General features: G+C 38.5%; 1 protein-coding gene across 3 annotated transcripts in view; it reads left to right on the top strand.

Annotated features, from left to right (window-relative positions):
* The window catches only part of nlgn3a (neuroligin 3a), a 191,817-nt gene that overhangs the window by 146,688 nt on the left and 18,478 nt on the right, over positions 1–26,651 (top strand). For all 3 annotated transcript variants that reach the window (XM_051127619.1, XM_051127618.1, XM_051127620.1), the window contains one exon: positions 22,669–23,458. In XM_051127619.1, coding sequence (XP_050983576.1) covers positions 22,669–23,458 — 790 coding nt within the window. The remainder of the gene's footprint in view (positions 1–22,668; positions 23,459–26,651) is intronic.

Raw genomic sequence — 26,651 nt, 5'->3', positions numbered from 1 at the left:
GCTAGCATATTGGCTGTTTTAAGTACCTACAAAACACATATTAATGCCTCATTCTGCATGACCATATTTTAAATCCCTATACCCCATACCTAAACTTAAGAACTACTATTAATAAGCAGCAAATTAGGAGTTTATTAAAGCAACAGTTGTAGTTAATAGTTAATAGTGAGAATTGATCCCCAAATTAAACTGTCACCAAATCATCTTTTGCCTATAAACTATTATATAGCATTACTAACAAAATTTTGGTGGTTATACTAAATTTGACTATGCAAAAAATGTTTTTATACCAGTGGATTTTAATAATCATTTTAATGTTTCCACACAATATTTGGTCACACATTTAATGATATGAATCCCAGTGTATTTAGTTAACTATAATTATGTACGTAATGTGTAATACAGTTGCACAACACATGTATTATTTTATTAAAAAAAAAAAAAAAAAAAAAAAAACACTTTAAACTCCATCCCAATCATAACCATCAATGGGGTGTAGATGAATCATACTAAAACATACACATGGGATTATATGCATTCATACAATTTATACACCAATTCACCAAAACATAAAATAGTTAGAAACTGCTGTGACATTATGTTGACATTATACTACGGGGGCCATTGAATGTTTGAATCTGACTGGCTGATGAACGTTCTAAGGTGTACATTATTTTTCAGGGAAACACACGATGTGCGTAGTTCCAGCCAGGCAGCTCTTGACATGTCTATATCACAGCCAAATGATTTCAGTTATTTCAAAGATCCTTACAGCCTAAAATAGCAAATTAACCAAAACCCCCAATGACACTGGCTAAACAAATAAATACAGTAAACAACAGGATAAAAACGACAGATTATTTCCATGTTTTTGCCACAAAATTACGTTTTATTATGTATGGAAAGCACATACTCTATTTCCGCCACTCTCTCTCCCTTACAGATGCACATAGTTTGCACACACCTTAACATACCTGCTAATGTTGTTAGTGCTGCTCTGGTGATTAATAACTTAAAAACTACATGACATTTCTCACAAGCGAGGGAACAACAGCGCTGTTTGTGAAGAAAATGAACATAAAGCTTCACTGTTTGTAAAGACACTGCTGCCAATCACTTTTGAGAGACGCACAGACTCAGAGAGGTAATTCACAAGCTTACTATTTTTCCCCTTCCATCTATCTGCTTGTCTGTCTGTCTAAAATTCTGTCTAAACTGTCATAAACTGCATTAGTCTGCTATCAACGGCTCAAGCGTCATTACTAGGTCTAAAATTACATTTTGGAATTAGCAACGGAGGCGTTGGATGAGATGCGTACAAAATTAATCCTACCCACAATACCGTTTTAAGGACAAAAAACGGACAAATGCCTTGAAATACATCATCTGATCAATGTCTTAAGGTGTGATAAACATAGTATAAGTGGAATAATTTACACTTCATGCTTCACATCATGGCTGCATCATCACCTCGGGTGTGTGCGTGCATTATTTTCTAAGAATTCAACAGCCCGTCGTCAATTATTCCTTACATAACCCACACATTATCACTTTTTTTTTTTCTCATTTCACTTGTTCCTTCCACTAAACCCTTCCTCACATCTCGCCTTTCTCCCGTTTCTTTATCATTATTATCCTTCCACTAAACCCTTCCTCACATCTCGCCTTTCTCCCGTTTCTTTATCATTATTAGCATTCTTTACAGTGGAATTGTTTCCAATGTACAAAAACACAATAGACTAGATATCATGTTATCTTTGCCTGTAATAGGTTTCAGTTGTTGGGTGATCACCCTGGAAACCAACGAGCATCCACATACTATCCAGGTGGAAAGAGGGCTGTAGTATCTGTTGATGGTCTGGGTGGAGTGTGTCTGTGTTCCTCCATTCATTTGTCTGTCACAGATTTAACTGCTCCATACGCCTGAGCTCTCCATAGTTTAAACTGTGAGTCTGTCGCCCCATCTGTCTGTGAGTCACGCTTCAGCACAGGCTTGAGCTATTCAATCCTTTCCTGCTTCACAGCTGAATGGCTGTATTTGTTTGCTACTTTCAATTCCCTCTTGCACTAGTTACATTAAAAATATGATTCATGCTTTGCGTACTATACACCACAGTCCCACTGACGTTTTTCTTCCTCCTTCAGACTGATCTGCAAAAATCGCACATCTATTTTGAGGCTTCGTACAGTTCTCCCAAAATAGAAAGAAATCTTTGTGTACTGTCTAGTGTAGATGTATGTAATGCATTGATATTTCTCAGTACATTCTGACAAGGGTTTGTTCTTAATCGTTGAGTCATATTCTACATCCCTAATCCCACCCAAACTACCCTAACTATTACTAAGCAGCAAATTAAGAGTTTTTTGAGGCAAAAGTCATAGTTAATAGTTTGTGACTGGACTGCGATCTCTATTGTATAAAGTGCAATATTAAAATAAGGTGAAGTGTACACAGTTGACACAAAATAATGGATAAGCGGCTCTGATGCAGCATTTCATTTACACAGAACCTATAAAGCTTAAACTTACGTAAACCTTTAACATTATTCTAATGCTGCCTTCAGGAAATGCATTTTTTCGTATTTTTCTTCTACATTAGTTTTAACTCTTCAGTCAACTGTGTTCAAACAACCCTATTTAGACTTTTTGTTTTGTCATAAAAAAATATAACAGTGATGATGTAAATATTTGCATATATTGTATTAGTCATCTTTAGACCAGTTGCAAATTATGATTGGCATATGGAAAGCAAAATTGTATTTTTATTTTTTATTTTTTTTTACTTTCACTGATTTTCCTGATATAAAATTTAAATGAATTGATTATCATGTTAATGAATTATATATTTACCAGAATAAATTCGAAGAAAATATAAATTTCCAAAAGTAAACAAAGATAATTTGTTCTTACTAATACTAAAGAGTGCACGTTGATATATAAAAAGTCATGTAAATACACAGTACTAACAAGTGTCTTAATGTAACGAGATTAGATGAAGATTAGATGAAGAAACACACATAGATACATCAAAGAGATAACCAGTCATAACCCAATAATAATTAATAACCCCAATCATTTCCAGTAGCTGTAACAGCAATAGTCTCGGCTTTTGGCTGTGCAGAGTTCTGCTGTCATTACTGCAGAAGAAATGTGGGTCTGGACTGGGCTGAAACACTGAGCAGTGCTGCACACTAGAGTCTATTAGCACCTTATGTAAGCCTGTACAAAAGCAAAGAGTGAGGAAAAGGTGAGTGAAAGAGAAATGCATCAGAAAGGGGTGTGAGAAAGAGCTTTTGATAGAGGACAGAAAGCAGAGCGTACTGTGAGAGAAGAACAGATGGAGAATGAGTGAGGGGGAAGAAATGAGATTAACAGGACTGGTGATTAAAACAATGCTGCGTATGAATGGGAAGAGGTCTCGGTGGGCGGCAAAGGAGGCCACGCTATTGACCGCCGTGTCACACCGTGATTAGTGGGAGGTATCAGCCGCAACAGGCAATACACATCGATCCCGTGAGCCAGACCCTGTCGATCGGGTCATTCTTGGCCAGACCTTTCTCGTTTTCATGAATCATTCCTTATCTGGACGCAGCTCGCTCTCCTTCCTCGGCCCCAGGGCTGTTGCTCCACTTTTTCCCCCCTATCTATCTATCTATCTATCTGGGCCTGTACACACAGAAACTCTCTCACTGACTCTCACAGCTGTGGCTGGAAAGCACAAGCAAACGTGCAGTTACTTCAAATGGCCCCTGCATGCACTACCCTGAAAGCAATTAAAACCAAGGTCTATTTTAAGATGAACCACAGAGGAATCGTGGGTAGTGCACTGCACTTCTAATCTCCAAAGCTTATTTGAATTATAAAAGAAAACGCACAGTTCGTGTTGTTGGGGAATATGTGTCCCGCTGTTGTTTATGCATAGATTAACAAAGAAGTCTATACATTTTTGCAGTTTTAAATTCTTTATGCTTTTGCTCTGCTTCAGAAAAAGACAGTTGTGATCATATATTCTGTTTGCATGCTTTGTAATTATTATACACAAAGCCTAAGGCCAAATCAATGTCAAACACTAACGCAGTCTTTGCTAAACAAGGGTTTGAGAATCCTGAGGGTTAGTGAGGGAACTGCGGGGAGTTCATGAGTTGATGAAAAGCTAATAATTAAATCAAAATAAACAAATGAGGCTGCACAATTAATCAAAATAAAGCTGTGCTATATCTTTTCAAATCATGATTATCATGTCTAGTGAAGAGCAGCGCTGTGCTCATTTACACACAAACAGATTTTAATGTTGTATTTTCAGAGCAGATGCTTCACAATAAATGCTGCATCTCACAAACTTCATCTTCAGGTTCACATTCACATACTTTCCAACATCTCTGTGTGTGGAAGTTTACAGCATTTCACCAATTTTCCACCAAAATAAAGGTTTAGGGGTTGAACATTTAAAAGTGAAGAATTTAAAGAGTTTTTTTTTTAATGTCCCACTGCACATGCTTGGTGAAAAAGACACAAGAGTGGTCCCATGCTAAACGTGCCCATATTCTATGGGTATACAATAGCGTTTAGTGAAAAACAAACAGAAATCTGACATTATTTAATGAATATTCTGACGTTGGCCGTTGGTTTCTGTTCATAACTGCTTATTCATGAGACTCTATTAGCACAGCAGTTCACTCCAACTTGCCCAGGTAAAGCACAGTTGTGAAAAATCTAGTTTATTAAAATAATACAATTCATGTGCTTTTTTCTCTGAGGTAAATATATCTGTTGTGCTCGTCGCAACAAGTTATTGCGTTCATTTGTCAACTGTCACTTTGACTGTAATGCCAGAGATATTCAACTCAGTGAAGCAATTACACAGATACTTTTTTGGGTGGGGGGTTTCTAGGTGTTGTTTTATCATGTCGTGTTTTTATTGATCTTGATTTCTCACAACTTGGGTGCTTAAGTGAACTGCTATGCTAATAGCGTCCGAATGCACAGTCAGCATGAGAACAACAAGGGTGAGTAAATCACGACTTAATTTTCATTTTTGGGTGAACTATCCCTACAAGACATAAATAATTGTAGTGTTGGTTGGTTGGAAGAAACCTTAAAGTAGCAATTTACATTAGCAGTAGAGTGTTTGTTCTTTGTGTCTGGATGTCTCAGCAGTAGCAATATCAGACATTTCACAATTTTGCAATTTTTGCTAAAAATTGCTAATATTCATGTATGCTTTCCTATAAGAAAGAAAAATTACAAATGATCTCTTAATCGTTTTTCCTAGACTGCTTAAATGACTGATTAAATGACGGCGCCTGTTGAATTTCACATTAGAGCTTTTGGTGCAGAGCTGGGCCTGTCTGACCTCAAAGTCATCAGGTTTTCTTTTGACTGATGTGAAAGCTGTTTTTGAAACTTAGGTCCGCTCCAGCAAATTACCTTAACTTGGAACAAAGGTCTGGGGTACAGGTCATGTGGACATGACTTGCAGATGATGTAAAAGCATCTGTGTAACTTCTGTATGAGAAGGTCTATTGATGACATTTCATGTCACTGTTTTAGTGTAATGCATTTTTCATTGCTGCTTGCCTGAAATTGCTTTTAGTAAGCAGATCACTCTTGCGACGGATCTGTGTAAAGCACAAGTGCCAATTTGAGTGTTTTAAGGTCTTTTAATGACGCCATATATATTATGTCTAAGTCATATTAATAAAACATCCCTTAAATGTAAATGTTCAATAGGCAGTGCAACCAAACTAGGTAGCGCAAAATAAACTGTAATCAAAAAATAATAAAATAAAAAAAGAGAAATCAATGCACTCTACCAATTGGCTGCGTATAGATGTGCAAAATTAATAACTTCTGATCTCAAAAGAACAAAATGGTCTTTTTTCTTTCGTTTTTTATTATTACTTTTTATTTTATTTTATTTTCAATTTTTACATCTTATAGCACAGCACATGTGTTATTCCCTCTTTTTCAGTGCGTCATTTACTCACACTACTGCACAGAGTTTTTTTTTTTTTAAATGCAGTCTAATGGTCCCCAGGTGTGTTTATCCACTTCTCATTGCAGGTGTTCAACAGACATGATTTAATCACTGATTGTTTAACGATCTCAATTAGACAAAACTTAAGTGCATGTGTGACGTGATCCAATAGCCTATATTAAGCACGCAGTGTTATTAACACATTCATCATCATCTTAGAGCAGGGGTTTTTAGACCCATCCTTTTTATTTTTTCTGGATTCTGTTTTTTTTTTTCAGTTTTAATTTTTCTCAATTCCTTTTTAATGGTAAATTAAATGTTTAAATTAAATTAAAATGATTGTTTCATTTTTAGTAGTAGTAGTAATAGTAGTAATATATTTCTGGCACAATGTCTTCAAGTAAACCAGACTTTTATTTTGATGGGTTGTAGTGTCTACCTTTACATTTCTGTGTGTATAGGACCTTGGAACGGTCAAATGCTAAAATCACCACGAGTGTCACACGCGCCTAAGTGTGTGTTGTAAACAAAACCGCTCATCTGCTCCAATCATTAAAATAGAGACACGCAGAACATGCAGGATTCACATTTAAATGGTATTTTTGTGGTGTAATATTTACAGATACTAGTCCATATTACAGTTTGATTTAAGTGTAATGATCTACTTTTGATTAATGACATTGACACATCATTAACACAAATTTGAGTAAAGAATAAAAAATATACTGTATATGTCATTCCTTAATAAGTATCACCATCTTCAGTAACAGTACAACATGGCTTAAGCAGAGTAAGGTTACACAAGACAAATCAGGTCAAGTTTTTTTTTTTTTTTGTTGTTGTTGTTTTTCTTTACATTTCTGGGTTTGCTACTTTTTCCATTCCTATACAGCTTAACTGTATTATATCATGTTAACAATCATGAAAATGTCTTGTGAATTGTAAATTGACATCACATCTCCTAATAGCTGATTTATGTTCACTTATACATGTCTTGACATTTTTCCAACATTAATGGACAAGGACATTTTAACATATAGATCACATGCGTTGTAGAACATACGTTGTTTATATATTATATATAAAATCTAATCGTTTACCTTATGCGCTGATTGAAGCCAATTGTGTGGGTTTCCTTAAGATTTAAACTAATTAAACATTACATGTTCTTCAAAACTCACCTCTGAATCATAAATTCAGCATAGCTGATGAAATTGACTAAACGGCAGTCCTGTTTTTAATGAAAGAGGAAGATAACTATCAACTGAAAGCATTGAATTTCTGTTTGTATGCTTCTGTCAAACTGTAGTTTTAGGATGCTATTTTGCTTTAAGGTTTAAAAATGAAGAAAATTAATAAATTTATGAATTTTTGGAAGAGCATACAGTACTGGTATAATTTGGGATGATCCTTTATCAAAAACGTCTCAGTTACATCTGTAACCCTTGTTCCCAGACGGAGATGTTACGTCATGACTGACGTCTATGGGGTCTCCCTTGGGAGCCCAATCACCTCTAATCTTAGAAGAAAAGGCCAATGAAATTTGGCTAGTGGAATTTGCATGACGCATGATGAATGGCACAGCAAGCTGACACCGATCCATCCTCCTGAAAATTACCTGATTTTGCCTTAACACATGGGAGGAAACAGGCTCTACGTAGAGATTGTAAAATCTTGCGAAGGTGTTAGGTGTCACCCAGCCCACAGCTCTATATATGTCTGCAAGAGAGGCGCCATGCGCCAAAGCCCAGGAGGAGGCAAAACTCCTAGGGGGCACAGCTCACCCTGGCACTGGTAAGCCAAAGTGATGGCATCAACCACCCAATGGGCCAACCTCTGTTTGGAGACAGCTTTCCCATTCTGCTGTCCGCCAAAGCAGACAAAGAGCTGCTCTGAAGCTCCGGGTGCGGTCCACATAGATGCGAAGTGCACACACGGGACACAGCAACGCTAAGGCCAGGTCTGCCTCCTCCAAGGGTTTGGAGCGCTTGCAGGTTCACCACCTGATCTCGAAAAGGTGTGGTGGGAACCTTTGGCACATAACCGGGCCGGGGTCTCAGGATAACGTGACAATCAGCCAGACCAAACTCAAGGCACGATTCGTTGACTGAGAATGCGTGCAGATCCCCCACCCTCTTGATGGAAGTGAGCGTGATCAGGAGCAAAGTCTTAAGGGACAGATATTTAAGCTTAACTGATCCTAGCGGCTCAAAGGGATCTCTTCAAAGGCCCGTAAGGACCACAGAGAGATCCCAAGAGGTGACGAGGTGTGGACGAGGCGGATTTAGCCTCAAAGCACCTCTCAGGAACCTGACGATCAGGTGATGGTTCCCCAGGGACAGACCATCAGCTGCGTCATGGTACGCAGCAATGGCTGCCAGATAAACTTTTAAAGTGGAGGGGGACAGCCTCCGCTCCAACTTTTCTTGAAGGAAGGAAAGCACCACTCCGACCGAACATGTCTGAGGGTCCTCTCTGCGAGAGGAACACCAATCAATGAACAGACCCCACCTCTCGCATACCTCGTAGAGGGGGCTCTAGCCTAAGCGATAGTATCTATCACGGCCTGGGGAAGGCCTGAGAGGTCTGCCGCCCTCTTTCCAGAAACCACACGTGGAGGTTCCATAGATCTGGGTGCAGGTGCCAGATGGTGCCCATCCCCATCCCCACCTTGGTAATTGATGTAGGCGACCGTCGCCATATTGTCTGTTCAGACTAGCATGTCTGAACAGACAATAGCACCGGATGAAACCGGCAAAGAGCAAGAAACACTGTCAGCAACTTGAGGCAATTGATGTGCCACTGCAGTCGAGGTCCTGTCCAGGAGCCCGAGGCTGCTTGCCCATTGCATAAAGCACCCCAGCCCGTCTTGGAGGCATCTGTGTTGATAATCACGTGTCTCAAGACCTGGTCTAACTGCACTCCTGCCTGAAGGAAGGCAAGGTCTGACCACGGGCTGAAAAGGCGGGGTAATGCCGACCCGGAACATGCCATGTTGCCATGCCCATCTCAGGATCCAGCCATGAAGCAACCCGAGCAGTGTAACTGCGGCTGTGGCTACCATATGCCCCAGGAGCCTCTGAAAAACCTTTAGAAGGACCGCTGTCTTGTCCAGCTGAGCACTGACTGCGCACGCTCCTCCGTGAGGCGTGCCATCATGTTGACAGAGTCCAGCTCCATACCGAGAAAAGAGATGCCCTGCACAGGGGAGAGCTTGCTCTTTTCCCAGTTGACCTGAAGCCCCAGATGACTGAGGTGCCGAAGTACCCGGTCCCTGTGCTCGCACAACAGATCGAGAGATAGTTGAGTATGCAGACTCTCCACGAGTTTGGTAAAGACACGGGGAGACAGGGCCAACCCAAAGGGGAGGACTTTGTACTGATACACCCGACCCTCGAAAGCAAACCGAAGAAACGGTCTGTGTCGACGAAGAATCGAGACATGAAAGTACACATCCTTCAGGTCGACGGCTGTGAACCAATCCTGATGACAAATGCATGAAATAATGCGCTTTGAGGTTAACATCTTGAACGGCAGCCTGTGAAGCGACTGATTCAAAACCAGAAGATTCAGGATGAGTCGTAACCCACTGCTCTTCTTTGATACAATGAAATAGGGACTGTAAAATCCAGATTCCATCTTGGCAGGAGGGGCAGGCTCGATTTTGCCAGGAGAACCGCAGTCGCTGCACGCAGAAGAGAGGCATCTTTGTCTGATCAGACAGATGTGAACAGGATGCCCCTGAACCTGGGCAGACGCCTTGCGAACTGGATCGCGTAGCCGAGTCGAACCGTCCGGATCAACCAACGTGACGGGTTGGGAAGTGCTACCCACTACCCTGGGTACAGGCTTTGGACGGGAAGCGGAAGCTTGGACGATTCCTCCAGGTGGCGGCATTTTGCGGGCATAAATGCACTGCAACTGCACGCTCCACCTGAGGGATGTCAACGTACCCCCCTGGCTGCCCCATCACTGAGGGTAGGAAGGGAAGAGCCTGGACGTGTACGGGCGCTGAAAAGTACTTTCCACATCCTGGTGAGCTCTTCATGGACTTCCGGGATGAAAGGCACTGGGGCCGGATGTGGCTGTGAGTCACGTCGGGACCCCAGAAACCAATCATCAAGCCGCGAGGGCTTGGGGGACAGCGCCTTGTGCACATCCAGCCCCATACTCTTGACCGTCCGGAGGAGCATGGCCACCAGTTTGGCATCAGCCTCCGACTGAGCAGCCGCCGCTGAGGGACTTCTGAGGGGGCTGATCCGTCAGAACATTCCGGACTGTAACCCTTAGGTTGCCCTTCTTCCTAACCAGTGTAGCTGCGAGGCTCTTAGAGCCCGATCGACTAGACTGGGGAGGAATGGAAGGGAGCCTTCTCGTGAACGAGAGGCATAACCTAAGCGTGGCTATGGATATGCACTCACAATGTGGGCATGTACCATCCACGAACGCTGTCTCAGCGTGCTGATGGCGCAGACATGTGAGACAGCGATCGTGACCGTCACTAGGAGTCAGAAAGCTACCGCATCCAGAAGTACACGGTCAGAAAGACATATCGAATAATAAGCTCTCGAAGGCTGTGTAAGCTGAGGAAATTCACTCTTTTAGCTGGTTGCCCAAGGAAGGACCGCGGCACTCCCGGTGCACTCACGGGCAGTACTTCGCTGAAGAATGCAAAAGAGAAAGACAAGAGAACCTCTCGCACCTTCTCCTGCAGCCTATAAACTCTGCAGCAGTAGAATTTTTCTTTTCTTCTTTTTCTTCGTGTGTTTAGGGTGATCAGTGATCGGCTCTGAATCTGAATGAGTGGTTGCATGCCGCCATCTTATATACCCATATGTACGGGGGAGTGGCGTGTCATGATTCCACTCACCAAATTTCATTGGCCTTTTCTTCCAAGATCGGAGGTGATTGGGCTCCCAAGGGAGACCCCATAGACGTCAGTCATGACGTAACGTTGTATAGTACGACTGAAGGGGTACTTGAGTTCATTTGTTCTCAATGGTTTTATTCAGAAATGTGTTCAGTTCTGCTTCATAATTTGATGTGGGATTGAAAGTCCATTGCATGTCCTTAACTTTTGTCACATACTTTGGTTTGTCTTGTATCACCATATTCCCTCATTTATCAGGGAGAACAGTACTTTTGGGTTTGAACACTTTAAAGACGTTACTAAATTTAAAATTTATCTTTAGAAATTATATAATTGCAAATATCATTTAAATATACAACATACAAATTTCAGTAAAAATGATATTAAAGTATATTTTATCCCAAATGCCTGTCAGTACAGGTTGAAAGACAGTAAAGTAAGTATGAAATTACACATAAAGATGCATTTAAATCCTAGTTAAGTGTGTATCTGCATACAAAAGCTATAGAAGATGTTAAATCCAAGCGCAGTTTGAGACATTGTCAAGATTTACAAAGAGACAACATGTCAGAGAATCAATATGAACTCCAATATTTCTCATATAAATTGTCCGAGGCTAAATTATCTCTGCGCCGCCCAGTCTATTTTTGCCAAGCACTGCACTGAATCTAAGATAACAGCTGTTTGGTTCATAGCTAAACTTTGCAGTTTGGGGTTTATAGATTATTTAACATTGGGTGTAGATGTAATGTCCCTCTCTATGCAAATAAAATTTTATGACGATCAAGTTTTTTTTTTATAATTATTGATGGCCAACTCTTGATGATTAAAAAAATAATAATAAAAAAAAAATAAAACTATTAACATTATATAATTTATGGCGATTTACAAATTATGGTTATTTACAAACACTTAGAAAACTAATTATAATTATTAAAATGTGATAATTGTGAAAAATGTGATGCGCTACAGCTTCACTTATGTGCAAGTTTTGTGAAAGTTTGCTATTTGCTGTCTATTTCAGTTTAGCCTAAGGTATTTTTCTTCTGGGTTTGCAGATGTTTTCTCTAATTATATTTGGAGGAAAACACATGGGCAAGTCTGTGTCAGTATTGTTTTCACTGATGTGTAACAGGTAGTACGCAATGAGCAAATGTCTCTGGCACGTGTGAGTTGATCCAGCAGTAGCGAGTGTTTAGTGACCCATTTGAAGCGTCTGATGTCATGTTCTATTGTTTATGATATAGTCTGCTGATAGCACGCAGCATCAGATGCTACATAATCTACCAGCTAATTTTACACACATGCACTGTAGCCAAAATCCCGATGAGATTGTAATATTCTATAGCACTGTCAGTGTAAAAAAAAAAAAAGGTAAAATGCTGTTTGGCCATTGTGATTGCAATGGAATTGATTTGCAGCCAGCCAGCTCACCTAATCTATAGCGTCTTGCTATCATGGGGAAAACAAGAACATTATGGTATTTCAGAAATCGCCCTGACCCTGGAGGCAATTTGTTGCATTATAGGCATCACTTGGCTGCCTCAGAAAATGAACTCCACAAAACCTCAGCTGCTACCTTTCGTGCGTGGATGTCGCATGTGGTGTAGCTATGGAGACGGACGTTTCTGAGTCATAGAAATAAGCGGAAATAAAGAGGAATTGTCACTTATAGCACTGGCTCTTGCGTGTGGTGTGGTGACAGTAAACTGTGTTGATGAGTACAGCCCTGTTCTTCTGGTCTGTTACATAAAATCCGTCAGAGGGTTGGAGTGGGGAGGCAAGAAAAGAAGAGAAGGGGCGGTAATGACATGCTGGGCATAACCAGAGGCTGTCCCGCGGAGGGATCCCGCTTTATAGCGGCTATAGAGAGACGAGAGGGATTTGATGCTTGGGAGGGATTTTTAGCTATGCTGGAGAGACAGCTCAGAAGAATGAGCCCAGAGCACAGACGGGCTAAAACACATAATCAGTGTGTGTGTGACAACCAATGGATATGAAAGTCGGGCTTATGATGAGAGTCTGCAGTTCTGAGAATGAGCAATAGTCCAGCCCACTTTCAGACACAGATAGATAGATAGACAGATAGATAGATAATATACACTTTATTTAAGTACACTTGGTACACTTCCATAATGTACTTAAAGTGCTCTATTTTCACACACTAATTTTGTACTCAATATACTAAGAATTATTCTTTACTACTTTCTGAGAAAATTTTAAGAACAAGGATGCACATCCACAATGCTACGTATTCTATTAATTTTGAACGAATCTTTAATGTGACTCAGGAAGAACAGTCATCTCGGGGAGTGATTCGTTCAGTCACGCATGTGCAGCGTCCTATTAGGTTCTTTACTGGTCTGAAGGTCCGAGCTGGTAAAATGATCCGAACTTTCCATCACTACTACGACCCACGTGTAAGTTAATCATCGTTACGTCATGACTGACGTCTATGGGGTCTCCCTTGGGAGCCCAGTCACCTCCGATCTTGGAAGAAAAGGCCAATGAAATTTGGTGAGTGGAATCATGACACGCCACTCCCCCGTACATATGGGTATATAAGATGGCGGCATGCAACCACTCATTCAGATTCAGAGCCGATCACTGATCACCCTAAACACACGAAGAAAAAGAAGAAAAGAAAAATTCTACTGCTGCAGAGTTTATAGGCTGCAGGAGAAGGCGCGAGAGGTTCTCTTGTCTTTCTCTTTTGCATTCTTCAGCGAAGTACTGCCCGTGAGTGCACCGGGAGTGCCGCGGTCCTTCCTTGGGCAACCAGCTAAAAGAGTGAATTTCCTCAGCTTACACAGCCTTCGAGAGCTTATTATTCGATATGTCTTTCTGACCGTGTACTTCTGGATGCGGTAGCTTTCTGACTCCTAGTGACGGTCATGATCGCTGTCTCACATGTGAAAGGCTCTGGAACGCACAATGCTACACAAGCTTTTGTGCTTCAGTATCAGTAAATTCTACAGGAAAATGTCAGGACATCTGTCGGAGAACTGAATCTTAGAAGAAAGTGGGTCATGCAGCAAGACAATGACCACAAGCACACAAGTCATTATACCAAAAAATGGTTAAAGAAGAAGAAGGTTAATGATTTGGAATGCCTGAGTCAAAGTCCAGACCTTAATCCAATTGAAATGTTGTGGAAGGACCTGAAGCAATCGGTTCATAGGAGGAAACACACCAATATCACAGGGTTCAAGTGTTGCTGTACTGAAGAATGGGCTATCTCACAAATATTTAACACTGGATCATGTTTCTCAGTACATAACTGACAAAGTATGTTTTTTTGTCTCATTTGTTTGATTGGGTTCTCTTTGTCAACTTTCAGGACTTGTGTGAAAGTCTAAAGGGTTCACAAACTTTCAAGCTGCATTGTATATTATGAATATTTCCAAAATGTATTTATTGCCCTCAAATTTTTATAGATAATATAATTATTATCTATAAAATATAATTATAATTTTTATAAATAATTAATTCAAATGTGTTCTAATTATATTAACATTCCCTTTATGTGATATACTTAACTAGCCTACATGTTTATGGTGTCTTTACAATCGAGTACACTATTACTATGTCATTAGTTGCTCTTTGTTCCACATTATAAATATAGCACTTCAAGTACTTCAAAAGTATACTAACTGTTAAATTGTGAATTTTGGTACACATCTAAACACATTCTAAAATGACACCTATTGTCTAGTCACTTCATGAAGCTGTTTCCATCATTAATTAATTACCTACTTAAATGTTTACTTAAAGTTACTGTAAATGTAATTCATGTAAATATAAACACCCACAGATTGAAGGATAATTATCCAATTACCATATAGATACAACAATGCAGCACAGGTGTGGTATGTAATGTACAAAACAGTATCTCTTTCATCAAAAACTCTTTATATTTTTTGTGACGTACAACAAAATCCTTTCACACACCATACAAATCCAAACGGACCTTAAGTAATACTGTATTTTTTTATGAAAATGCAAATAGAACTTATGGATAGTATATTTAAAAATCCACTAAAACTTTATTGAAAGCAATCTTAGCACACTTTTAAGCAATGCAGTTATACAACATTTCTGATGTACTTTATCTGACTACACTTAAAATCAATTTCTGTGCTATTAGCTAATTAGTGTGTTTATATTAAATATACTTGAGTAGCACAGCTGGACAGTTGGAAAAATGTACTTAGAAATATTACATTACTAATATATTTTAAATAAAAATCAATTTAATTTAAACTTAGGATAAGTATATACAAGTGTACTAACATTGAACTAATTTTTAAATCATTTAAAGCACACTTTTTAAGAAATACACTAATAAAAGTACACTTTTTTTCAGGGTACTAAAAATCCATTTAAATATCAGTGGTTTTTAGTATATTTTTGCAATTGCACTAAAGTACTGTAAGTAAAAATGTACAATAATACAATATACAATAATATACAATATATAATTTTAATTAGTGTATTTATTGTGTTTTAAAAGTTTAACAATTTTATATAGCACAAAAAATAAGAACTAAAATGTACTTGCTGGTATTTAAGCATTTTTTAGTGCATTCAAGTATACTTTATTTTCACCTGGGAAATCAGCCAATTTGAACATAACTGATGTTGTGTATACAGCTGGACAAGGATTTCACTGTGGGTGGAGCTGAACAGCAAAATGCCACATCTGGTTAGGACACAGTGTTATGAGCTGAGTAAAATAAAAATTTTCCTCAGCCTTTTGATGAATTGGAAGTGGTCCATGCTGAAAATATATTGAATTCTGAGTGACCTGTCCCATAGTAAAGATGTGCAGTAATGATTATTTGAAGGTGGGTTGTTATCGTTGTCGCAAAAAAAATGTCTGAAATGAGCAGCCGCTCGTCACTCCGCAAGGTCACTGGTCACGGGTTCGTACCTGAAGTGAATAATCCTCAGTTCGCAGCAGCATAAGCATGTTCTGTTCCGCCGTTTCACCGGTGTCTTGAGAACAGTGGCAGCTGAGGTCGAAAGCAGAGCAAAGCAGCGTGTTTTAGCGAGGCCAAATGAGTGATTACCTCCAACTCCTGTCATAATTCACCATGACCTCAATCTGCCACTGGAGCCTCTCCCTGACTGATCGCAGTTCAGGTGCTCTGCTCTGATGTTAAGTGTAGTTAGAGAGAATTGCCTTTATCTGTCGCCTGTACAGGGCTCACAAATTTGATGTGCAATGCTAACGGTTCAGGTCGGCACTAGGGAGACCTAATTACATCTGTAATCAGTTTGCTAATGTGTTGAGTTGTCGATCTGCACCAAATCGTGTTCTTGTTGAAATGGGACATAAATTCTACAGCTGTGACATTAAAAAACGATGTCTAAGTATAACATGTAAGCACAAAATAATTAGCTAATAGAAGCAAGAACACAACTGGCTTTTTATAAAAGAGCAGTCTCTTTGTCAGCACATGAATCTACAATACCATGGTGACCTTCACCTGAAATAATTTCTTGAATCCAGCATATGAATCACTGAGACACTGTGGTGACCCTTCTGCTGATCTGGGTTCAGGAACTAGGATAGAACTGTACAGCATATTTATTAGCACTCTAACAGCATTTGTGGCCCAGATTGTAATGCTAACAATAGTAAATACATGCACGTGTTACTCATGTTTCCCTCTTCGCCCTGGAACGAATGCAGTGTGTCAGCAGTACAATCAAACATCAGATATGTTTGCTGTTTTTAGCATTGCACCATCTGGCTGATCAGAGGGTGTGCAAAAGGAAGGGTTATATAAAGTTCAATGATTGTGTGATCTGTGTGGTGTGCATAAATGCTAGTCATCGAATGAACTAGCGTTCTGCCATGTTGAGATGCTGTGGTACATCTGTGATGACTGGTACGGTTTGAAACTCTGATTGTATATAAATGCAGATGCTTTGAGCTGCGCAAACTTGATTTCACGCGTTGGTGCATTCTGAAATTTGTCAGAGTGTAATTTATAATGCAAGTATACAGAGCATTATTGGCTACAAATAGCTATTAGAAGCTGCAATGGAAGGGATTTCGAAGTGGCTGGAGCGATTTTGCCTTCGCTTGGTAAGACAAAAGAGATGTTATTGTCCAAAACTTAAATTCAGTCTTCCAGTGTTTACTTTTTTAATAACGGTGAAAAGATAGATATAGTTTCTTATTTTATTTATATCTCGATAATGGATTCAAATCGTAATTTTAAAGAGGTCATAAAAAAAAAAAAAATTAAATGTTTTTGATATTTATACATATGGTTACTCTGCAATAAATAACATACTGCCAGTATCAAAGCCTAAAACTAACTCCCTATTTTAAAATATGATTTTTTTCCCCCAACCCTTCTGAAACTCCCAAGATTTGAATTTAGGAATATTTGGCCGCATTTATCAATCTAACATAGAAACGAGCACAGATCCAAGCGCACAAATCAACTTACAACATCGGCATTCGTATGTCATATGGCAATCCTGTCATACAAAAGATTGTACGTTGATAAATGTGGCGGCAGAAAACAATCGTCATTTGAATATCACGGCCCTAAAAACACCCAGGTTTAGAAGCCTTGCCCCTAGACTTTACGACCAGAAGAAACATAACCAGCCCCAAAAGAGGAGGTAATCTTATGAAAAAGAAATTGATCTTACTCTAAAAATACCCTTTAACCTTATAACTGCAAACAACTGCATTAATTAATATGTATATTAAATACTAGTAAATATAACTAAACATTTACGAACATTATAAACACTATTTAGTGCTCCGTAATCCACAACAAATCCTTTAAGTTTAATGGTATTAAAGAAAAAGAATGAAAAATAAGTAACTTAAAATTTAAAATTTAATATTAAGCTATAAAGTAAAACACAAATTAGGCTACAGTGGCATTCATTATAAACAGAATACAAACGTCAAGCTAAGATGAATTAAAGCAAAAATAAATGCATTGGGCTCAGAAGCCCTAGTAAAAAATAAATATACTAAAAATATGCTAAAATGTATTTAAATACATTTATTTCATGCTAACTATACAACAAATATATACATTTTATGTACTTGCTAAAAATAACCTGCAATTGTACTTTTAGTATACTAAACTGGTATATTTAAAGTCTGCTAAATTGGTACAACACATTTTGTACTTAATGCACTTTAATTGTACAGAAGTAGTGCTGAAGTCCAACTAAAGATATACTTAGGTATATTTAATTGTTCTAAAGTGGAACTATTGCAAGTATACATTAGGTACACTTTAAATATTTTGCATTTAAAGACAGATGTTATTTAAAGATCATACAGTCCTCATCGATAGTGACTTTAAAACTTATTTTAGGATTAATATTAAGAAATGTGCCTTGTGCACAAGTAGTACTCCAAATAAAGTTTAATTACAATCGTTATATCATTAAGTCTCGAGTGATATGTCAGTAAATATATTAATAGACTTGAACTATACTTAATATAAAATAAATGCATTTTAAATCTATTACTTTTTACTAGGGTATATTGTGATTATTTACAGAAAGTAAAGAACATTCTCGCTGGAGCAATCATTTAAAGGTCAGATCAGTGATTTGATTTCTGCATTCTAGCTGAAACTTCCATTATAATAAATGACAGCGTTTACACTGCTCAATAAGTTTCTGTGTACGTTGTGTTTTCACTTTATGTATGGTGAAAATATTTGTGAGATTGCAGAAATCGCATAGCAAAAAAAAAAAGAAATCATTGCATCATGTGCTCAGCAATTATGAATCAGCATAAAACAATACAATTTATTCAGTTAATACATATGAGCATTGGTAAAAAAAAAAAAAATGTGTTTAAAACATCACAGAAACAGATGTAACAGAAATCTTATCAGTTTCATATGCATATTTGTAAATGAAATGGATAACGTTAAGTTTATTAGTTTATGATAATGAACAGTGTAATCCAAATGGTTAGAAATGTTATATGCTATTCAAATACAGAAATTTAAATAATTCTGCCTAGTATTTTACTGCGTATTTAGAGCTCAGAAAAGCTGGGCCATTGGAACGAGAGGAAGGGAGCAGATAGAGTCTTGGCTTCCCGAGCCCCAGGTGGCCATCTTTCATCCTACAGCCACCCTGTGAATGCTTTGGAGAGAGAGTCGATATCCTTGACATCTGCTCCCTCGCCCTGGGAGTCTGGCCACTGTCCTGTCCGGAGCGCCTGCAGTGGAGCGAAGAGCTCTGCTATTCTCAGCAGTGAACGCAGGCGCGCACACAAATACACGTGTCAGGTGTTAACAGTATACCAGCATTGCATCTGACAGCACGCCACCAGCACATTTCCCCATCCACTTCAACAGAAGAGCAATTGCAAAAATGAAAGGTTACGCAGGTTAGTTGGATTGGAAATATCACAGCCTGCCCATCTGCAAGGTGCAAGTCCTGGATATTCGAACTGCTTTGGATTCTCTTCATCGCTTGGCCTCCAGAAAGTTATCTTTGGGGAAATGAGGAAACCTAAGTAGTGGGTAAATTTCCTTAGTGTGCAGCGGGCCAACAAAGAAAAGTCTCACGGAGGATCAATTGTGCAGTCAGGTAAGAAAGTGCCCAAAGGAGGGTGAAGCAGGAAGTCTCCAAGAAAAACAAACCCGGTACGAGCACAAAGGAGAAAAATAACTTTTTTAGACTGTGTGATTCTGAGCCCTCAAACGCGCACTCGCCTGAACATTTTCAAGGCATCCATAATCATTGAACAGTATGCATATGCTAGCTCACTTGGGTATTTCTGAGTCTCTAGCTGTGTACACTGCAGAGGGGCGGTAATAGTAATATTGAGCGGTCATTAAGGTGGGAGTGAGGCCAAAACAGTTCTCACTGCTGGGATGTGTGGTACGTTGCACTACCTACGCACTGCTGAGCTCGAGCTTCTTTGTTGTTGATAAAGAAGGAGTAGGAGTGTAAGTGTAGTTGAAGAATTAGATTCCGTTTGCATGTGCTTATCGGTGATCTAAGCTTTAAGAGCAGAGGATGTGTTGAAAGGATCGAGTGCTGACATGTGCATGTTAAAAAGTGAGTCGTGGGTCTCGGCACATTCAGATACACATCTAGACACAAATGTGGGTGTAGATTATAGCTGTGAACGTTTCATCGCAGTGGATGAAATTATGTCGCATTCCTCGGCCCCCATCTGTGCCCATGTTTGTGCAATGATTAGGTTTAATCATATTCTACGTTCTGTGTTGCTTTGGCAGCCGTGATTATCTGAGATCAATGCAAACAAACTCTGAGAAAATATTTAGACCTAAACGGGTTTTGCTGGGCATTAAAGTATTTTAATTAAACGCTCACACTCTCTAATTGTTCACCATCTTTAAATAATAACAGAAGGCTTCTCATCTTTTTTTAAGTGTGACTTATAGTAAGGTTGTCAGTCAATTAAATTATATTGATTTTAATTAAATAGCATACTGAATAATTAATCAAATTATTCACAGGTGCATATATAAATATAAATAAAAGTTTATTTATTAAGTTACTTTATTTTTTATTTTTTATTGGTCTATGTATGTATGAGTCAGATGATACCTTTGATCAGTGTGTTGAGTCTTGCTGTTTTCTAAGTGTCTTACTTCATGAGCATTGCATTTTAAGGTGCAGCGTCAAGTTTAAATGCATTCTCAAGACCTATGCATTGTGTTTTATTTTGTTGGGCTCTGTTTAGCTGTTTTTGACTCCAAGAAGACATCCTATGTGAACAACAAAAGCACATTAAAAGTTATTTTGACATAAAATGTTAACCTTGAATATAACAGAGCGAGAATAATTCAGATTGTTTGCTCACGCATTTATTAATTCCGTATAGCGAATACTGCATAGTGTATTGTATATGTAATAGGTAGTGATTTCACTGACACGAAAGCAAATAAAATCTCAGGCTGTTTGATTTGGTTGTGAAAAAAATTCACCTCTGCTGGTCAATGATACACAGCAGCCACGTGTGTGTTTATTGTTTGTTTTGTGGTTGTGAAAGATTCAGTCCATTTTGGGGTTGCCCCCATGCCTTTTTGCAATAGCCTACTTTTAGACAGAAGGTGATGAGTTTATTAGTAGATTTTAACATTCAAGACTGATTGCATGTAGTAAGTTCTACGTGCAGTGCTTGGAAACCAAGATGCCTTGCTGGTCAGACTGGGAGACCAGTTACATTCTAAGACCAGTTACATGTTGTGTACATTTTAAGGCTGATTTGCACCCCTGAACGATCGCAAACAATTTTTTTGTCCAAAAAAATCCTCTATTGTGTGGTATCTTTATGATTATTTAACTGCTCCCGATCGAGACAAAGCATCCCCGAACACGATTCTTGATCGGATTGCCTCTGACGTGATACCTGCATCAGCTGATGAGAGCAAGCAAGCGCCACTTACCGGATACTGCGTGCTTCTATAGCTGAAACTTGGCAGCTGCAAAAATGCCACGAGAGCAGAATACATTTTTTACTGTGAAACAAAACGCGCACCAGGGGAACCAGCTGACAATGTCGATTGTCTTCAATTTGTTTTTCTTCTCTAGTCACGTTTGATCTCGCGAGTCTCCGTAAGCTCTCATGTCACTGTGACATCGTTCCTACAGTCAACAAGTGTGTGGTCTCACAGTCTGGTCAAATCGTCTAGTGTGTGCGTTTAGAGGATTATAAGGCTAAAAATCTTCTGAAACTGTCTCCCATGGATGTAAAATCATATTTGAGAATCGTCTAGTGTGCGGCTAGCTTTAGCAGTAGTGGTAGTAGTAGTAATCAGTTAGTACTAAGCTTAGGTTGTAGACTAACATACTAACATACTAAGTAGCTACTACATTTGCATTAAATCTTTGATCATTAAAAAAAGTTCAATAGTGTGAATATGGGTGGTATTAAAGAAATTTGCACTTTATGCACTTTATCCGCTATCTTATCACTTTCATATGACCTACCAGTGTCAGTTTTGTTGGACTAGTGACTGCATTTACACTAGTGTGTTTTTGTTTTAAAATGCATAACTTTTCCTACGGTTACGCCTGTCGTTTACACTACTCTGGCGTTTTCGAGGGGGTTGCATTTCAGTGTAAATGGACCAAAACAGAGACTTTTGAAAACGATGGCATGGCTGCCCACGTTCTCTCTGCGTATCCTTGATGACCGTGTAAATAACATCAAGCTCATTGTTGTGCCCATAGATATGTATAAGTAGATGCATCATTCAGCTGCTCCAAGCACATAGATGTGTCTGCCATCTAAATAATAGGGAATCTACCTATACATATCTATCGTTGTAACTGCATGAATGGTCATGTGACATGCGTTTTCGGTTGTGTACTGTAGACGGAGATCATTTCTAAAATGCAGTGAAAACGCTAGTGTAGACAAGGATCGTTTTTATTTTAAAACGCTGTTTTAAAACGAAAACGCACTTGTGTAAACAGGGCCTCTTTTGCCATATTATTTCCTCACACTGCATAGTATGAAAGTTGGCATATTCAGACACACACTAAGCAATTAGCTTCCCTAGCGAAACATAAAATGCAAAAAAAAGGAAGGTGGCTAATTTGGCCATCTACAGCTTAGTATAATGTGGTAGATTAAGACGTTAATGTTAATAATTTGATGATAACACTACATGACTATTTTAAACTTGCTAACTGAAAATCAGGCACAGAATAGAACTATTTATTTAAGCAAACTATGCTGAAAACATTGAACTCGCAGTCCTGATTTATAATCATTGATTCCTGATGTGAGGCACTGGTTAAAATGCATTGTTTTTTCCTCCTCTTGCTACAGGACTGTTTCATCGTGCCATAATCCAGAGTGGCTCAGCATTGTCCAGCTGGGCCGTCAACTACCAGCCAGTTAAGTACACAAGGCTGCTGGCAGAAAAAGTGGGCTGTAATGTGCTGGACACACTAGACATGGTGGATTGCCTGAGAAAGAAGAGCGCTCGTGAGCTGGTGGAACAAGACATCCAACCAGCTAGATACCACGTAGCCTTTGGCCCAGTCATTGATGGCGATGTCATTCCCGATGACCCTGAGATCCTGATGGAGCAGGGTGAGTTCCTCAACTATGACATCATGCTGGGTGTCAATCAGGGTGAGGGGCTACGCTTTGTAGAGAACGTCGTGGACTCTGAAGATGGTGTCTCGGGCAATGATTTCGACTTCTCGGTCTCTGACTTTGTGGACAGTCTTTATGGTTACCCGGAGGGAAAGGACACGCTACGGGAAACCATTAAGTTCATGTACACGGACTGGGCAGACAGAGACAACCCTGAGACCCGCCGTAAGACTCTGGTGGCCCTTTTTACGGATCATCAGTGGGTGGAGCCCTCAGTGGTGACGGCAGATCTTCACGCCCGGTATGGGTCGCCCACTTACTTCTATGCCTTCTACCACCACTGCCAGAGCCTGATGAAGCCCGCTTGGTCAGATGCAGCCCATGGAGATGAGGTGCCCTACGTCTTTGGTATTCCCATGATTGGACCGACTGACCTCTTCCCCTGCAACTTCTCCAAAAATGATGTCATGCTCAGTGCTGTTGTCATGACCTACTGGACAAACTTTGCCAAAACTGGGTAAGTGCCTACCTTACAACAAGCAAAGTCTGGGGCCTGTGCCATTATGTGAGTGCATGTTAGCAACTGATTTTTAATTGATCAATTCAGGCTGCTTTGTCTCTACACAGTGGCTAATATATTAAAGCAGCCATATTATGCTCAATTACAAGTACATAATTTTATTTTTGGCATCGGCTAGAATACATTTACATGATTTGAAGTCCAAAAAAAAAATGTTATTTTTCTCATTCTGTACATTGTTGCAGCATCTCTTTTTACCCTCTGCCAGAAACACTCTGTTGTAGTTTCTGTCTCTTTAAAGCCAACCTTTTTCCAAAAAGCCCAGTCTGTTCTGATTGGTAAGCTGGTCTAGCCTATTTTGATTAGTCTTCTGGGTTTCAGCTCCCGAGGCTTCATGGGCAGCTGTAAACAGTATTATATCTATCATATCTATGCTATTGGACTGTTGAAATTGTCCAATATTGTGCTACTGGAAGTCTATACTATGCAGTAGGTAATACAAGCCAAATAGGTGGATCTTCATTAACACTATTAACTAATATGGAAACAGAATTTACTAATCAGTGAGTAATAGCCAATTTGGGACTGGGGTTCCTTATTAGGTAATCAATTATTACTGAATGTGATTAACCTCATTAAGAATTGTTAAATAACTATGATAAATTATTTTAAAAATGCTTAAAAATGACCAATTGATTGCTTAAAATTACTTAAAATTAATTACTGAGATGTGAGCTATTGTCTGTTTTACTGTGAACAAGGTCGTAAAATGCACCACTACTTACTTAAGTGTTGTTTAGTTACTCTGCAGGAACTACTAGTGATCTGGACCAAAAAGAAAAGGTTTTCACTTTAAAATAATGGTCCAGATCAGTAGTAGTTTCTGAATAGTGTCTATGTAACATTTAGTAGTGAGACATACAGTACAACCTTATGATTTAAAGTGGTGATTATAACTTACAGACACCTTGAATATGTAAAATATATCACCGGAATATATCACCGAAATATGTAAAATGTAAATTATTTTACCAAAATAAGAAGGATCATGCATGTCGGGTGAAAACTTTTTCGATTTGAAGATCAGGGTAAATTTAACTTATTTTGTTTTCTGGGAAACGCAAGTATCCTCTGTAGCTTCTGAAGGGCAGTGCTAAATTAAAAAAAAAATATATATATATATATATATATATATATATATTATATTTGGGCAAAATAAGAAAATCTTCACATCTTCATTCTGTTCAAAAGTTTTCACCCCAGCTCTTAATACATTGTGTTTCCTTCTGGAGCATCAGTGAGCATTTGGACCTTCTGTAATAGCTGGATATGAGTCCCTCAGTTGTCCTCAGTGTGAACAGATGGACCTCAAAATGATACACTCGTTGTTGGAAAGGTTCAATACACAAAAATGTTTTCTTTGCAGATTCTGCAAAGGTGTATGTAAACTTTTGACCTCAACTGTATATTCTAACAGACAATGTTGTGATTTGGAGGAAGGTTTGTGGTTAAAGAACATAATGTGCCTTTGTCTAAACTTGAGTACTGCCCACAGGCCCGCCTTTACCTGTTCACATTTGTTTAATTATTTTTGTTATGTGCCAGTCAGTAATGAATTGGGGCATAAATGACACCAAAATTGTCCCCAAAATTAAAGATATTGGACAAAAAATAAATAAATAAATAAATACAAAATAAAAAAGCCCCTGTAATTATTATTATTATTATTTTCTATTTATAATAGAACAGACAATTACTGATGTCCCAGACACATTAAAATTGTGGTTAGTGAATAACTGATCAGTCTTTATAATTTGTTAAAGTTATTCAAAGCTGCACTATTAGCTGACTCATTCAAAAATAATTCATCTCAGTCATTACTTATGATCCACTAGAAGTGCATGTTGCTGTTTGTGTCTACAGAGACACTGTCCTCTGTCTATTTTATTTTTTTATTTTATTTTTTTTTATAGCTGTGGTTGGGATGTTTTTGAGCTGCAGCCTTTGGTCAGTAGGCGTGTCGTCTGTGTCTGGAAGCTCCACTTAGTTTTCTTGTATTGACGCAAACACAAATCGCTAATTGTCTTACTCACTGATATCTGTAACTCGACAAATTACTAGGCATTATAATTACATTTTATGATGACACATAATTACTGTTTATTAGCGAGCTAGACTGAATATGGCTAAACTCACTCGTAAACTGTTCATTCATATACACACACACACAGTGGCATTTATGCATGATAAACACAATATTTGAAAAAATATTTGCTATGCACGTCATCATTCATCTTCTCTGTCTCATGTGATGCTGCTGGTTGGACTGTGCCGGGGGTGTGGCCTCTGGCAGTCCTGAGCCCGCCCGTCAAGTTTGCATGCCAAATTTTGAACGTTGTGTTTACAAACAGTAACGAAAATCCAGCAAAATGCACCTTTAATAGTTTAATCTCATTCAGTAATTATTGATTACCCAATATAGAACTATCTCTGTCCTAAATTCACTATCACTTACTGATTAGTTAATCCTGTTTCTGTATTAGTTAATAGTGGTAGCTTAAGGTTGTACTAATCATTTGCCCTGCATTAATTCCTGTACAATTTAATATTATTAATGGACCATTATTCTAAAATGCTATTATTTTCTGTTTGAGAGATGAACTCCCTTGGTGTGGACTTTGTGATTTGCAACTTAAGATCATTTACATGTGCAAACTGCTATATTACACACTTAAAGAAAGGTTAAAAAAAAACGTAAAAGGTGCCTTTTGGTAGACAAAAGTGTCATGCCTATTTGAACAAAACAAAAAACTGGCATAAATTAAATTTCTGAAGTTGTCGAGCTGAATAAATGCGCACCTCCTGCAGATTATTTGCATTAAATACAACATTTTGTAGCTCAAATACATTCAATTTTTTGGTCACACTTTCTATAAAGCCCGTATTTATAAGGGTATTCTTAAGGCATTACAATGAATGCATAATGCTTTTTAAAAACCTTATATGTTGTATCATCTTATAAATATTCATAAGAACAGTTTTAATGTATTATTACAATTACCTTATTTTGGTTATAGCTTTTAAGAGTATGATGATATATAACACACAATGCATCCACTTAAATTACAGTTGATTATATTTCTCAGTTATAATGTATTATAAGTCTCATATCTTGCCATGTTACTATTGT

The sequence above is a fragment of the Labeo rohita genome, chromosome 14 (genome assembly GCF_022985175.1).
Source record: "Labeo rohita strain BAU-BD-2019 chromosome 14, IGBB_LRoh.1.0, whole genome shotgun sequence".
Taxonomy (NCBI): Eukaryota; Metazoa; Chordata; class Actinopteri; order Cypriniformes; family Cyprinidae; genus Labeo; species Labeo rohita.
Note: the sequence above shows the minus strand (reverse complement) of the source record. Positions and strands in the feature narration are given on the sequence as shown.